Raw genomic sequence first — 15554 nt, forward strand, 5'->3', positions numbered from 1 at the left:
CATATTATTGGATCTGGCTCTGTCTTTGAATGCCCAAGTGATATCTGTGGCTTTCCACCAATATGACTCCTCCTGGACAAAAATAGTATAGCCACTTCTGCCCCTTGCAGTGATCAGTGTCCAATGGTGCCATCAGCGGAGGGGAGCAGGCAGAGGCCACCTGGTTGGAGCCAGCCAGCCTCTGAGGGAGGCAGAAAGAGAAGGGGAAGCTTAGAAAGTGGGAGAATAAAATAGGAGGGAGGGGAGGACAAAGGGGTGGTTGAACCTAGAGCAGAAATAAATCAAGAATCTGCTTCTGCTTTGTTTTGTTACCAACCTGTTCAAAAGGATGCATTTCTTATCCCTTCATGCGAGAACATGGCATGACTAATCTTATCCAGCACAGATTTTTAAAAGTGAGGGAAAGACAGAACAGAACTTGAAAAATGTTTGAAAACATTCAGGTAGCTTCTACTGGAGGCTTTTAATTTTTTTAGAGGTGACCATCTCTGTGTTTGCATGGCTACTTTCCTGATTTCCAATTTCACCTATTGTGCCTTGTTGATCCTGTTTGCCATACTACCACTGTTCTATTTTGCTAAAATGTTGTAAGTTCTTCAAAATAGCTCAGCTGAAATTAACAGTGCCGAATTGAGGAGGTTGCTGCAAATTAAGCAAACTTGCAGGATTTAAGTAACAGTGAGCAATTCCTTGTTTGTTTGTTTTTAAAAAGTATGTGTTGGATGTCCTACCTGAAGCATGGATGCCACAAGTTAGCAGAGGCAGCAAGAGTTTTTGGCCTACCTGGGGAGGAGGATCGTTGGACTTGGCTTTGGCACAGTTAGATGTACAGTCTTGCTTGCCATTCCTGTGCTGCACTGGTGTGCCAACTTGGTGGCTCAGTGAATTAGGAGGACAAGCCACCCCAGGATATTGGAGGTGGGGGCAAATCTGCATGGACTGGAGCTAGAGGCAAAGCTGACTTAGGAGAACACTGTTATAGCTTAGTTGGCAGAACACGAGACTCAGGGTCATGGTTTCAAGTCCCACATTGGGCAAAATATTTATGCATTGCAGGAGGGACAATTCTATGATTTTATATTGGCACACCTGCCAAAAAAGTTGGCCATGCAGTTGGATATTGAAGATCCTTGTTTCAGTCCCTGGTGTTTCCAGTTAAAAGGATCAGGTAGCCAGTGATATGAAGGACCTATCTCTGAGACACTGTTAAGTCTGCCTGGCTAGATGGACAAAATGTCTGACCAGTATAAGGCATCTTTCTATGTTTCCACTCTGAGCTCTTTGCAGCAGGACCTTGTGGAATCGAGCTTTCTTCCTTTCTGGAAATCCAGCTCCTTGGGCTTATTTCCAGAAAGTTCCGAAATGCAATTCTCTGCAAATGAATGTTCTAACATGCTGCCTTCAATCACTCTCTTGTAGTGTATGCTGTATTTATGGAGTTTAAAGATAAACCACCCCAAAACACTTTTCCTGCTCCGAGGGAACCACGAGTGCAGGCACCTCACAGAATACTTCACCTTTAAACAAGAATGTAAGTATGGGATGACTGGGGTAGGCTGTGCATCTGGTTAGGAAAAGCTATAGATGTTGGTGTGAAAACATGCAGTATGTCCTTGCCCTCTTCTCCTTCAATATGCATGGAAGGGGAGTTTTAAATTCCATAGAGCAGAGAGGCTGTGAGCACTGTTCCTATGGCACTGTCTCCCTAGCAGTCTGACTCCCTGCAAGTTGTCCCTCCCACTCCCATCAATTTAGGAATCCAACATGCTGTAATTATAGCCAAGAGTTTCAGTTCCAAATTGTGCAGCTGGAATCGGAGTTGGATGGAAATTGAGGGCTTCCCCTTTTTAACACAGACTGAGTGAAACCCGATCACCTCCTGTAAGTGTGTGTGAAGTTAAATGGGCAGGCCTTTGTTAGTTTTTTATAGACTGAATGGTGATGATGCAAAGGGGAGACTGGTCACTTTGCTTCTCAGTTTCAGAATGTCACTGCTAAAAGTTAGTTTTTCTCCCTTCATTACAGTTCCTCTTCTCATTAAATATTTTGTGCTGGTTCTCTGACTGCCCGTATCAGCTTCAAACTCTGAGACTTTTCATTTAAGGCCCTCATCTACCCACAACAGTATATCCTTTTTCTCTGTCATCCATTACAGTACTTGCCTTGTACCTCCTTATCACATTTGCCCTTTCTGCCTTGGAATACAAGTTCCCCTATTTGAACTTCTCAGCTCTTTTTGGCTCCAGGCTTCCATCAGCTCCTGTAAAAAAGAAACTGGCAGACAGCTGTTGTGTAGAACTTCTTGTTCATATTTCTTGTACTTGCTTTGTTCTCCCTTCTCTCTCCTAATACCATGCCAGATCTGAGGTCCATGTTTGCTTTTAGCTTTTACCCAGTCCATGTACAGTTTGCCTCATTCCCGGAAAATCTGGAAGTACAGTGGCCATATGTGCAAGAGAGCCTCATGTTGTAAAGATAGTCCATATTTTTATTTTAATCCTTCAGAAGCTTAATTTTCAAGAAGTAGTGCATTTTCTAAAAGGATGATGCCATAACTGAAAGATACAAGCCCAGGTATCTGGATTTGTATTTTCAGTCATCATTCTGCTTCTAGAGTATATACAAACTTTAATATATACATTATGCTGATTAACCAGGTACTTTATGGGAAAAAATCTTTCTTTGTTTTGAAAGCTGCCCTTGGCTTTAGTTGCCTTTCTGGGTCTTATAGTCTACAGAAGAGAGTTAACAACACTTTTATCTTCCCTTTTAACACTATTTATGATACCCTTATATATTTCAAACAGTGAAAATCCAGACAGAAAAGTTTTTGAGCTTTTTTGGCAAATTCACAAAAAAGAGAAATTTTTGAGCTATCTTGCCCAAAACGACACTGCCAACATGGGTTGCCATACTTCCGGATTTTCCCAGACATTTTTTTTGTGTGATTTCCACCCGGACACTGCTTTCGACTGCAGTATTCCAGATGTGTTCAGGAATTTCCAGGCATATGGCAACTCTACAAATATATTGATTTGTGTTATAAGAGCTGTAAGTTGAATAACTGGTGTCTGGACTGACTTTAGTCATTTGGGGAGCTTCTTTGTCTAAATGTTTTAAATAAATTTATTAAACGGGCTGAATGACACTAGTAATATAATATAATATAATACAATATAATATGTATAATACATATCTAACTTAGAGCAGGCCTAGAAAACCCTAACTACTTCCAGAGTCTTGCTATGTATAGTTACTTTCTGCAGGAAAGCTTTGCTTAGGACAGTGGTTTTCAAATTGTTTCTTGGAAGCTCATCAGATGCTCCTCAGTGGGAGAATCAGTCCAGGTGAGCAAGTTTTCCTGGAAGATGGCTTGTCCCATCTTCTCCTGCAATGTGCAGAAGCAGGACTAAAGAGCCTAGGAGCTAACTCTTAGGGGTCAAGATCCCTTTGCCTGCCCAATAAAATATTTGAGGGGGCCAGGCACCCCCCCCCAGTTGATGGGCATTGCCATTCAAATGGTGTGTGTGTGTGTGTGTGTGTGTGTGTGTGTGTGTGTGTGTGTGTGCCATGTCATTGATTGATTATATATTCTATTCAAGTTGGTACCTGTACTAGAGAGTGCATTCTGTTGTTCACTCCCAGTTCAGAGTCCGGAATTTCCAGGACATACTTTTTTGTCTGGACATTCACTGTTTGAAATATGGCAACTCTATGGTGAAGCCTAGCATGGATGGCTACAATTCTATGTGAACTACATGTACACCATAGAACATGTCCAAGAATCTTCTGCAATGGACAAGGAGTCTGCAGGAGATGTACTGCAGTTCCTTGGCAGACATGTTGGTGTGGGAAGTCTCTCAAGCAGGAAAGCATGAAAAGTCCTGGCTCAGAGAGAGGAAGAGGCAAGGCAGTTGTATTTCTTAAGTCCAGGTGACTGGCAGTTTTCTGGGAGCCTTTTTATTTTTTATCTTTTATAGTTTGCGTAAGTCATTGCAGTTCTCTTGCCTCTGTTTCCTGCAGGTCGAATCAAGTACTCCGAGCGGGTGTATGATGCATGCATGGATACATTTGACTGTCTTCCTCTTGCTGCCCTTTTGAACCAGCAGTTTCTGTGCGTGCATGGAGGGCTGTCTCCTGAAATCACATGTCTAGATGATATTAGGAAAGTAAGTGGTCCCTCTTTCTTTTCCCTCCATAGAACAGCACAGGCATCATAGTTCCAGTTAGGGTGGTCTTGTAGGCATACCTGTCCCCATTCTGACAAGGTTCCACTCCAGGGTATGTTTCCCCACCATCTTTTCTTTTGAGGCTACCTAAGACTTGTTGAAGGGGCTGCCAGGGATAAAAACATATACACTTCTCTCTGATCCCAGGCTTAAGTTCTGTAGGGTTGACAGTGGTGGAGGAAGGGTGTGCAGTGGGGGCGGTTGGTGACAAAATGCTGGGCACTTACCGCGGGGCCTCCAGTGTGCCTGAGCCACTCGTCTCTCCTGGGAGAGACACGGTGTCTAGGGCGCGCGCAGGCTCCCCTCTGCCCAAACAGTCCGCCCGCTGCCTCCCCCCAGCTGTAGGGCAGCTGAGTGGGAGGAAGGCAGACTCTGGAGGCGCTGTGGTGCACCCCGCCCCTATGGGCAGCTCGCCCCAGTCGCCCAAGCGGCTTTTTCCACCAATGGGTGGAAAGAGGAAAGGTGCCAACAGGGAACTCGTGTGCGCTCGCAGCATTCGCTCTCCTTCCTGGCTCGCTGGAGCACGGCTGAGGCTTACTCTCTGGTTATTTTTCCTCCTTGCGCCCTTTTTCGTGCCCTGGTTGCCAAGAAATAAACAGTAAATTGCAAGAACTCGGGCCAGGAGGAAGATGAATTTCAAGTAAGTCTTCAAAAACTTTTTATTTATGTAATGATAAGATGAATTCAAATAGGAATCAATTCCAGTATGATAATGAGGCAAGTAAAAATAAATTGCAGTGAAAAAATCCCAGGACAAGGCCCTGTTTCGCCAATTCTTCATCAGCTGGAATGTAGAAAACTCAGAATAAGCGAACATCGCTCTAGGATCCGTAATCACATCTTGGAGGTGCCACAAGTCGAGCATTACACTCAATTTAAACATACAGAGGATGACGTTTCATTCTTTGTAATATGGACATTACCGCAAACCCGCTTTCACCGAAAGAATAAGGACAGACTCCTTCTTCAACAAGAATCTAAATTTATTCATCTCTTTAACACATTATGTGAGGGACAGGGGATATCGCGAAGTCCCTCCCCTCCTGAGTTCAAGCCCGTCCCCGAGCAAAGGGGAAAGCAGGGAGAGTTCCGATTCCAGTGGGGAAGCAGGAAGTCGTGTCCGAGGCTCAGGCAAGGTAGTGGAGCCAGGGTCCCAGGTGGGACAGGAAGGGGCAAGCAAGGGGGGAAGACCCATCCCCCCAACTCCAGAATTACGCAGGAAGAGGAGGGGCAAGAGGATGGGTCTGCCAAAGCTTTTGTGTTGGAGAAAGACGCGCCAAAAGCCATTAGGAGGTTCTGAAACCGACTGACCACATCACTCCGTGTAAATAGCAATGACTTGAGCACTGTAAATACGCAGCACCAATAAAAGAATAAAATGCAGAGCTGCGTGGCGTCGTTACTCTGAAGTAGTCCACTCCGGCCACCGTGACAGCAACCTCCTAATCATTTTTGGGCTACTTTGGAGTTGCCGGGATGAGCGTGTCAGAGGCGGAGAAGTGGCGGCAGATCGCTGAGCAAGCCCAGCTAGAACTGCAGCAGCTGTCGCTGCAGGCGCAGGGAGAATTGAAGGCAGCTAAAGAGGAGACTAAGAAGGTCCAGGACGACCGGCTACAACTTGCGGAACAGGTGAGAGAGCTTCAGGAAAAAGAGCAGCAATTAAGGGCGGTGGCGGTAGACCTCCAAAACAAGCTGGATGCAGAGAAAAACAAGGCGGGAGGGGCACCCCAAGTCCAAGTGATGCCAGGAAGGAGAGCTGGGACCCTAGTTAGCAAGTTCAATGGAGACCCGAAGGAATTTCAGGGCTTTGAGACTGAGATTGTGTATGCTCTTGAGCTGCACCACGATGAGTTCCCGGATGATGAGCACAGAGTAGCGTTTATTGTGGAGCACCTTACCGGGGCAGCCAGGGAGTGGCTAAGACCGTTAATTGCAACAAGGAATCCTTGCATGAAGAATGTCAAACTATTTCTAGAAGGTTTGAAAACGATGTATTCGTCCGATAGTCATATGGACCAGACTAAGGAGGAACTTCATAATTTACGCCAAGGAAATATGACAGTTCGCGCGTATTGGGCGAAATTCACCATGCTGGTGCACAGATTGGGGTGGGAACTGGGGTCCCCCCCAATGCAAGCGGCGTTCTACTTGGGGTTGCATGAGGAGGTGAAGGATGAGCTCTCGAGAGGTCCAAAGCCCAGTAATATGGATCAGCTGAGCAAAGCGGCTCTGGCGGTGGGGGTGAGACAGGAATCCCGGTGGAGCGACAAGCAAGCAACGCGCGCAAAGCGGGCTTGGTTCCCACGGTCGCAGGAGAAGCCACTCCCCCAACAGCCCTTTCAAGCCACGCCTGGGGCCAGTCAGGACCAGGAACCCATGCGGGCTTTTCAAACCCCAGCGGCGCCAAGACGCAAGGAGGGAAGGGGTGGGAATTGCTTTCTCTGCAACTCCCCCCAGCATCTCGTCAGAGACTGCCCACATCGCAGGGAGTGGCAAGGAAAGGCGGGAACGGTTGTGCCCTCCCCCACTGAAGCAGCACCACAGCAGGGAAACGGGAAAGCCTGGCTGCAGGAGACAAGGGGCGGCAGCCAGGCACAGTCAGCAGACAACAGCCCCAGCCCACCCACCCGCACAGAGAGGAGCAGAGCCAGCCCACCCCTCCCAGAGCAGGAGTGGTTCTAGAAGTGACGCTCACGCTTCCAAATGGCTATCCCCTGACAGTCCTCGCCCTAATTGACAGTGGGGCGTCAGCGAACTTCTTCTCGAGAAACTTTGCAGAAGAGCACCAGATCCAGCTTCTGCAGCTGGATTTTCCTCTGCACGTGGCAACCATTGACGGCAGAGAGCTGCTGGGAGGGGCCATCACTCATCAAACCCCCCCCATGAGAATGACGGTGGGGAGGCACTCAGAGACACTGGCATTCAACGTCACCACCATCTCAGACCCCCCCATCGTCTTGGGCATGAGCTGGCTGGCGCGCCACGACCCCTCCATCAGTTGGCACCAGAGATGCATCACTTTTGGATCGGACTTTTGCCTGGAACATTGCATGCAGCACCAACCAGGGGAGGGGCCTCCGATAGCCACGGTGGCCACCATGCACGTCAAAGGGGGTGAGGCGATACCCAAGCCGTACTGGGACCTGCAGGAGGTCTTCAGCGAAGCGGAGTCCGACCACCTACCCCCGCACAGGCCTTTTGACTGCCAGATCAACCTGGTGCCAGGGGCAACTATACCCCCAGCCAAGCTGTACGCCATGTCAGACCAGGAACTGGAGGATCTGCGCGCTTTCATCGACAAGAACCTCAAGCGGGGGTTCATAAGAGAAAGCAAGGCAGCAGGGGGCAGCCCAGTCTTCTGGGTGGACAAGAAAGACACGCAACAGCGCCGTCTTGTGGTGGATTTTAGACGGCTGAATTCGGTGACAGAGCCAGTGGCTTTCCCCATGCCCAGAGTGGATGATCTCCTGACAGCGGCACGCAGGGGTAAGATTTTCACCAAGCTAGACCTGAGGGGGGCGTACAACTTGATCAGGATCCGGGAAGGCGATGAATGGAAAACCACGATGTTCACGCCTCTGGGCTCTTTTGAATATCTGGTGATGCCCTTCGGTTTGCAAGGGGGCTCAGCATGCTTCCAGGCCTTCATGCACCACGTCCTGGGGTCCCTCCTCTTCAGGAAATGCTTGGTCTTTCTGGATGACATCCTTATTTATTCCAACGACCCAGTGCAGCACGTGAAGGACGTCAGGGAGGTGTTACAGCGCCTGAAGGAGAACCACCTGTATGTGAAGCTGGAGAAGTGCAAGTTTCACACCAAGGAGGTGGACTTCCTGGGCTACAAGCTGTCAGACAAGGGGCTAGCGATGGACAAGGACAAGGTGCAGGCCATCCTGGACTGGCACAGCCCCAGGACGCGCAAAGATGCCCAACGCCTACTAGGCTTCGCCAACTTCTACAGGAAGTTCATCAAGAACTTCTCTCGAGTTACGGCTCCCATCACTGACTGCCTGAGAGGCAAGCAGAAGTTCCGGTGGACACCAGAGGCGCAAGCAGCGTTCGAAAGCCTCAAGAGGGTGTTCGCCTCAGACCAGAACCTGTTCCACGTGGTTCAGGACGCGCCCCTACGCATTGAGACAGATGCCTCTGATAAAGCTGTGGGCGCCATTTTGTTGCAACTGGACGCCAACAGAGAGTGGAGACCCTGTGCCTTCTTCTCCAGGAAGTTGACCCAGCCAGAGCGGAACTACACAGTTTTTGATCGGGAACTTCTGGCGATCCACGCGGCGTTCCAGCACTGGAGACACTTCCTGGTGGGCGCCAAGCACCCCATCCAGGTGTGCACAGACCACAAGAACCTGGAGTTCTGGAGAACTGCCAGGGTGCTCAACCAGCGGCAGATACGGTGGGCAGAGTTCTTCTCGAACTTCAACTTCTCCATACACTACATCCCGGGAGAGCAGAACGTCAGGGCGGATGCCCTCTCCCGCAAGCCAGAGTACATGGAGGAGGAGGAGCCACCAGCCCCAAGGCACATTTTCCCCCCGTCGGCATGGTCCTGCGGAGCAGCAGTGGTGAGCGAGGCAGAACTCACAGCACTGACGGCAGCGGATGAATTTGCCAACCGCATCTTCAGAGAACTGAGAGGGGGGAGGGAGCAGGCAAAAGACTTTGCAGAACGCAGAGGGCTGCTTTTCTACAAGGGTGCACTGTACCTGCCCACCACCAAGCTCAGACGTACGGTCCTCAAACAGATGCACGACAACCCAACGGCGGGGCATTTTGGAAGGGACAAGACCACTCACCTAGTCATGAGACACTTCTGGTGGCCAGGGGTGAGGGAAGATGTTCGAGACTATGTACGGGGCTGTGACACCTGCCAGCGGGCAAAGGTGGTCAGAGCAGCGCCACCAGGGTTGCTGGAGCCCTTAGCCACGCCACACAGGCCGTGGGAAGTGGTGTCCATGGACTTCATCACAGATCTGCCTTCTTCCCGGGGTAAGACCGCAGTGTTGGTGGTGGTGGACCTCATGTCCAAAATGTGCCACTTTATACCGTGTGCCAGGGCAGTCTCTGCAGAAGAGACAGCCAAACTGTTTGTTGATCACGTTTTCAGACTGCATGGATTACCTTTAAGGGTTATTTCGGATCGTGGCCGCCAATTTGTTTCCAGGTTCTGGCGGCGGCTCATGAACCTCCTGCAGGTGGAGGTCAGCTTGTCGACGGCTAGACACCCGCAGACCAACGGACAAGCGGAGAGGGTCAACGCCATTCTGCAGCAGTACCTGAGATGCTACGTCAGCCAGAGGCAAACGGACTGGGTGGATCGCCTGCCACTAGCAGAATTTGCCTACAACAATGCAGTGCACGTCTCCACAGGGGTGTCGCCCTTTAAGGCCAATTACGGGCGCGACCTCAGATCTTTCCCAGAGAGGGAGGGGGAGGAGGAGGAGGAGGGCCCACAGGCTGAGGATTGGGCAGAGGAACTGGAGACGGTGCACCAGCAGCTCAGAGAACACTTGGAGAGGGCCAAGGAAGCGTACAAAAAGGGGGCAGATCGCCACAGGCGACTAGGGGAGGTCATCAGGGTGGGGGACAAGGTGTGGTTGTCCTCGGAGGGCCTTCCCACCAGAGGGAGGTGCAAAAAGCTGGCACCCAAAAGGCTGGGCCCCTTCACGGTCACGCAACAGGTCAACCCGGTGGCATACAGGCTGGCACTGCCAGAGGACATGAGGGTGCATCCAGTGTTTCATAGATCGCTGCTGTCGCCGTACAGGGAAAGCAGCAGGCTCCGAGACAGCGAACAAACCCCCGAGGGAGGGGGGGAGAGGGAAGGCAGGGAGCAACTCAATGAGGCCACGGCCATCCTGGATTCAAGGTGGGGGGTGGGGGGACTGGAGTACCTCATGGCATGGGAGGATGCTCCACCGTCCCAGAATGAATGGGTCCCAGCCACTCAGATACAGGAGGAATTCTTGGTGGAAGAATTTCACGCCCTCTTTCCCCACAGACCCAAGCCCTGGCACATGGAAAGGGAGGGGGAGGAGGAGGAGGCACGGGAGAGCAGCTCACCATGGCGCTGGGAAGCGGAGTTTGAGGAACCAGAGGATGAGGTATGGGTGTCACCGAGATCCACCCAGTCAGAGGAAGGAGCAGATTGGCAGAACGTTTTTACCCCCACCAGCTCTGACGCCACGGACTTTTTGGGATTCCCGTCCTCCCAGGCGGAAGGGGGGGGCTCGCAGGACTGGGGGGCGGTATTCACACCAACGGGCTCGGAGAGCACTGAGTTCTTAGGCTTCCAGTCGTCACCGACACATGGGGGGGGCCTGGGGAGGGGTGAAGGAGAGCTTGGGAGGGGGGTGGATGTGAGGGACAGGGGATATCGCGAAGTCCCTCCCCTCCTGAGTTCAAGCCCGTCCCCGAGCAAAGGGGAAAGCAGGGAGAGTTCCGATTCCAGTGGGGAAGCAGGAAGTCGTGTCCGAGGCTCAGGCAAGGTAGTGGAGCCAGGGTCCCAGGTGGGACAGGAAGGGGCAAGCAAGGGGGGAAGACCCATCCCCCCAACTCCAGAATTACGCAGGAAGAGGAGGGGCAAGAGGATGGGTCTGCCAAAGCTTTTGTGTTGGAGAAAGACGCGCCAAAAGCCATTAGGAGGTTCTGAAACCGACTGACCACATCACTCCGTGTAAATAGCAATGACTTGAGCACTGTAAATACGCAGCACCAATAAAAGAATAAAATGCAGAGCTGCGTGGCGTCGTTACTCTGAAGTAGTCCACTCCGGCCACCGTGACACATTACATCCATGGGGCTTGAACAACAGTCTTGACTTTACAGCATTTTTATAATTATTTTTGGATCTTGATACCACATTGAGTTCAACCATGTTTCTCTGCCTTTAATTATCTTAGCACATTCTAGTATTCTTAGATGTAATACTGTTCCTTTAATTTTGCAGTAAACCACACCTTATATTTGATTTAAATGCTGCAAACAGTCTGAGCTAGTTAGGCAAACATACTTGGTACACTCTGACCATTAAAACATTGGTAAGCTACCTCTGTCTATTATAAGCGATATAACCTTGTATTTAGAAAACAACATGTATTTTTGGTGTAAGAACAATTACTTTAAGATGTATTATCATTTAAAACATAGACAAGCTACTTCTGTCTATTATAAGCGATTCAACTTTGTATTTAGAAAACAGAATGTAATTTTGGTGTAAGGATAGTTATTCTTAGATATACCTTCAGTGTTCATTTAAAACATAGTTATCTCTGTCTTTTACAAACGATAATACTTTGTGTTTAGAAATCAGAACGTATTTTTGTTATAAGGATAATTACTCTAAGATTTATTTCTAATGTTCAATTTTTCAACATTCCAGCTGATGTAGAATTGGCGAAACAGGGCCTTGTCCTGGGATTTTTTTCACTGAAATTTATTTTTACTTGCCTCATTATCATACTGGAATTGATTCCTATTTGAATTCATCTTATCATTACATAAATAAAACTTTTTGAAGACTTACTTGAAATTCATCTTCCTCCTGCCCTGAGTTCTTGCAATTTACTGTTTATTTCTGGTTGGCAAGAAAGGCATCTTTGCCACCTTGAATGGCGGGGAAAAGGGTGGGAAGGAGAGGCCGCTGACGCTCTTGGCATGGCTTCTCCGGACCCTCCTTCCCAGGGAGGCGAAGTGCAAAGTGCTGCGGCTGTGGCTGCATTTACTGGCCGCGGGCACCAGGTTTGTTGCATTAGTGAAGGCAGGAGTGTGTGAGTAAAAGTTTGCTCCTGTGCCCACCTCCAGTGGCTGCCAAGAGCCTGTTGCCGTTGCAAGGGAGATGCAAGTGTTTCCCTTTTTGAAGAGAGAGAGAGAACGAGAACAGGGGAGGGCAGAGGAGGATCCAACAGCCAAGCAGGGCGCTGTGTGAACGCATTTGCCTGCCACCCAATGATGCGGAGCTGCGGCGGCTGCCAGTGGTGCCCAGAGAACTGGGTGTTCAGCCAGACACTCTGAGTGCCAGAACTGCTTTTTCCTTTTCCTTTTGAGTCTGCTCTGTAACATGAAAGCAGCAGCTTGATGGGTGTGGGGAGGGGGGGGAGGCTCCGCTCGGCAGCGGAGATGGAGAAGGTTGCCACTTTTAAGCGCATTTTTGCATGCGCTCGGTTTTGCAGGGAAATCCCGCCGTGCAGCTCCCCTCCTTTCCTCCCAGGCTAGCTGGACTGATTTGTCAGCCGGACACCTCCAGGGAGGAAATTCTGTGTGGGCTCTTTGGCGCTCGGAGCCTGCCTTAGGTCACATTCTCGTGCAGCCAGCGAGCTCATCTCGCTCAGCAGGAGGCGCAACGCGACCCCCCCCCCCCAGGGGAGGAGTTTTTGCTTTCCATCACGGGCTGGTACTGATGGAAGCTGCAGCTATGGCAGTTTGAAGCAACTCTGGCCGAGGTGCTGGACATGTGCAAGAAACATATAAACGAGGTGGAGCGGGGGGTGGGGGTGGGGTTGGCTCTCCAAAGTAGCATGCAGAAGGAGGAGGCACTGAGGAGAGCTTTTTAATCAAGTTTTTTTGGGGGGGATCGTGTGATATGTGCAGTTCTGTTATTTTCTGGTGTCTGCCTTATGTCTGCCCTCCCCCCCACCTTCCTTCTATGTATAAAGCAAAGAAGAGTGTTACATAATGGGGAGATTCCTGAAGGTAGCAGAAGGAGACTTGCAGGGACTCTGGAAAGCAAAGTGCCAAGCCCTGAATCGCTCCACGGGGGCGGAGAAACAGTCAGGGAGGTGGTTTAATTTTCAGGATGAATTAAATAAAACTGCGGTCTTTGTAGAATTATAGAATTGGAAGAGACCCTAAGGGTCATTTAGTCCAACACTCTATTGTAGCCAGAATCTCAACTACAGCGTACACACAAATTCAGCGTACTGTACTGATTTTTGTGGGGTGAGTGGGAAATATTCGTAATAAACACAAACAAACTTTAACAGTCACGGCCTTCCCACCCTCGTTATGCCCAAATTCCACTTCTTTGACAATGTCTCTTATCGTGACTTTCTCAGATGCTTGTGCATTTTAATTTACACTATGCATTATATATGTCGCCTTATATTAGCATGGTCAAGGCCAGAGGAGTTGGAAGGGGGGCAGACCGCCCCAGGTGTCATTGCTGAGGGGGGGTGACATTCAGCGCACTGCCCGCTCACAACTCCCAAGCCTACCCCGAGCTGTCGATGGGGGGGGGGGGGAATTTCCACACCGGGTACCACCTGACCTTGCTACGCCTCTGAGGGTTGAACTTCTTTGTGTATGCTGGTCTATGAACATAATAAAGATTTGGATTGGATTGGAACTTCTTTGGTCTCCTTCAAAGACAAATTAAGCAGTTGAAAAAAAGAAATGTGTGTTGCCTTTAATCCAGGGTTTCTCAAACTTGAGTCTCCAGCTGTTGTTTAACTACAACTCGGAGTCCCAAGTTTGAGAAACACTGCTAATCCTTACAGAGAAACTATTGAATGATTAAAATTTTCTTATATCTTGATTGGGGGGGGGGGGTAAGTGGATTCCCCATTCTTAAGTCTTCCACACTTAGAAATCAGTGCTCATATAGGCAATGTTTGTTTCTCAGATGTGACATCATAAACTATGTTTATCTAGCACAGATGAATTGAGGGTTTTTCACCATGCACTGTATTTTTGCATGCTCTTAATAATCAGTTCCCTTAATTCTGTACATTTATATCAATAATCATTGGGGGGGGGGCTTTTCTGTGTGTGTGTGCCTTTCAGTTAGACAGGTTTAAGGAGCCTCCAGCCTTTGGTCCAATGTGTGACCTGCTGTGGTCTGATCCATCAGAGGATTATGGCAATGAGAAGACACTGGAACATTTTACCCACAACACTGTTCGAGGTTGCTCCTACTTCTACAGGTAGGAAACATTTCAAACATAACCCTTGGTTAAGTGAAAAGGTAGTACTGTAGTGTGAAGTCCCAGTTTGCTGTGCTCAAACCCCTCTGTTCCAGAGCTTTGAGTGGGACTCTGTCCCACCTGTGATTGCTGCTGTCTTAAAAATGCAACTTGTACAGTATTATGAATTTTCCCTCTTAAAAACCCCAAAAGCCATTTGTTTGTGGCTTTCTGAGTTGTTTACAAGATCAAAGATGTGCCTGGAGGATTTCAGAAATACTAGAACAAGTTTCTGTAGACTTATCAGAACTTTAAAACTTGCCAAGCAGCAGAGAATATTTAGCAAAGCAATATATATTGAATTTGAATGTTATTTGCTTCACAAGTCCCTCTGAATGGTTATTTGGATGGCCTCAGGATCACCACAAATTCCAAGTTTCCATAAACATTAGTTTGATTTCTAGGTGCTTAGCAGCCCTAACAATAGTCAAGTTTTGTTGTAGCCCTCACCCTCCCTCAGGCTGTGTGTATAGTGATAGAAAGTTGGAGTTGGACTGTGGAGATGTAGGTTCAAATCCCTATTGAGCCACAATGGGCCAAGTCAACCTATCTTCAATTCTCTCAACCTAACTTATCTTTGCAAGGTGATTAGAATAAATTGGGACAAAAGTGGAATACTGTATTCCTAACTTGTATATCATCATCCCTCTTGGGAAAAAGACAGAAAACAAATGTGATGATGACTGCCTTCAGCACATGTTAATATTGCTTTTTAAAACTTCTTTTTCAGTTACCCTGCAATTTGTGAATTTTTGCAAAATAATAATTTGTTATCTGTTATTCGAGCACATGAAGCCCAGGATGCTGGGTAAGTTCAGAGTCACTATTCTGGGGGTGTATTCAACAGCTTTGTTGTCTTTATGTATTTTGCAAAAGCCTGCCTATCTTCTGCTCACTTTTCCAGGTACCGAATGTACAGAAAGAGCCAGACTACGGGCTTTCCATCCCTAATCACAATCTTTTCTGCACCAAATTATCTAGATGTTTATAACAACAAGGGTAAGATTTTGACTGTGCCCACAATGCCAGTGTGAGGTTATTATCAATTCTTTCCTGATGTCTTGATGTGTCTACTTTTAATAGAAACTCTAGCTCTTGCTTACCTTATCTTTTTCTTCTTAATACTTGGTTTCTTAAAATGGGCATGGTTTGTGCTTGGGCATCCTGCCAGAAATGTTGGGTCCCCACAGATTTGCAGGAACAATTCCATGTAAGTGGGATACAGAAGATGTGTCATCTGAGAGGGATGGTTGGGTTTTGGAGCAGCGGTGTCTGCATTCAAATCATTGCTCACTCAGAGGTTTACTGTGTGACCTTACTGTCTCTTGGCCCAACCTTACTTACGGTAGCTATCTTA

At 48.6% G+C, this 15554-nt stretch overlaps 1 protein-coding gene across 13 annotated transcripts in view; it reads left to right on the forward strand.

Moving 5' to 3' along the window:
* PPP3CC (protein phosphatase 3 catalytic subunit gamma) overlaps positions 1 to 15554 on the forward strand; it is an 80897-nt gene that overhangs the window by 51183 nt on the left and 14160 nt on the right. For all 13 annotated transcript variants that reach the window (XM_088657785.1, XM_035139706.3, XM_088657777.1 and 10 more), the window contains exons 4-8: positions 1420 to 1531; positions 4024 to 4169; positions 14019 to 14158; positions 14928 to 15005; positions 15102 to 15196. In XM_088657785.1, coding sequence (XP_088513911.1) covers positions 1420 to 1531; positions 4024 to 4169; positions 14019 to 14158; positions 14928 to 15005; positions 15102 to 15196 — 571 coding nt within the window. The remainder of the gene's footprint in view (positions 1 to 1419; positions 1532 to 4023; positions 4170 to 14018; positions 14159 to 14927; positions 15006 to 15101; positions 15197 to 15554) is intronic.

The sequence above is a fragment of the Zootoca vivipara genome, chromosome 14 (assembly GCF_965207765.1).
Source record: "Zootoca vivipara chromosome 14, rZooViv2.hap1.1, whole genome shotgun sequence".
NCBI classification, from domain to species: domain Eukaryota; kingdom Metazoa; phylum Chordata; class Lepidosauria; order Squamata; family Lacertidae; genus Zootoca; species Zootoca vivipara.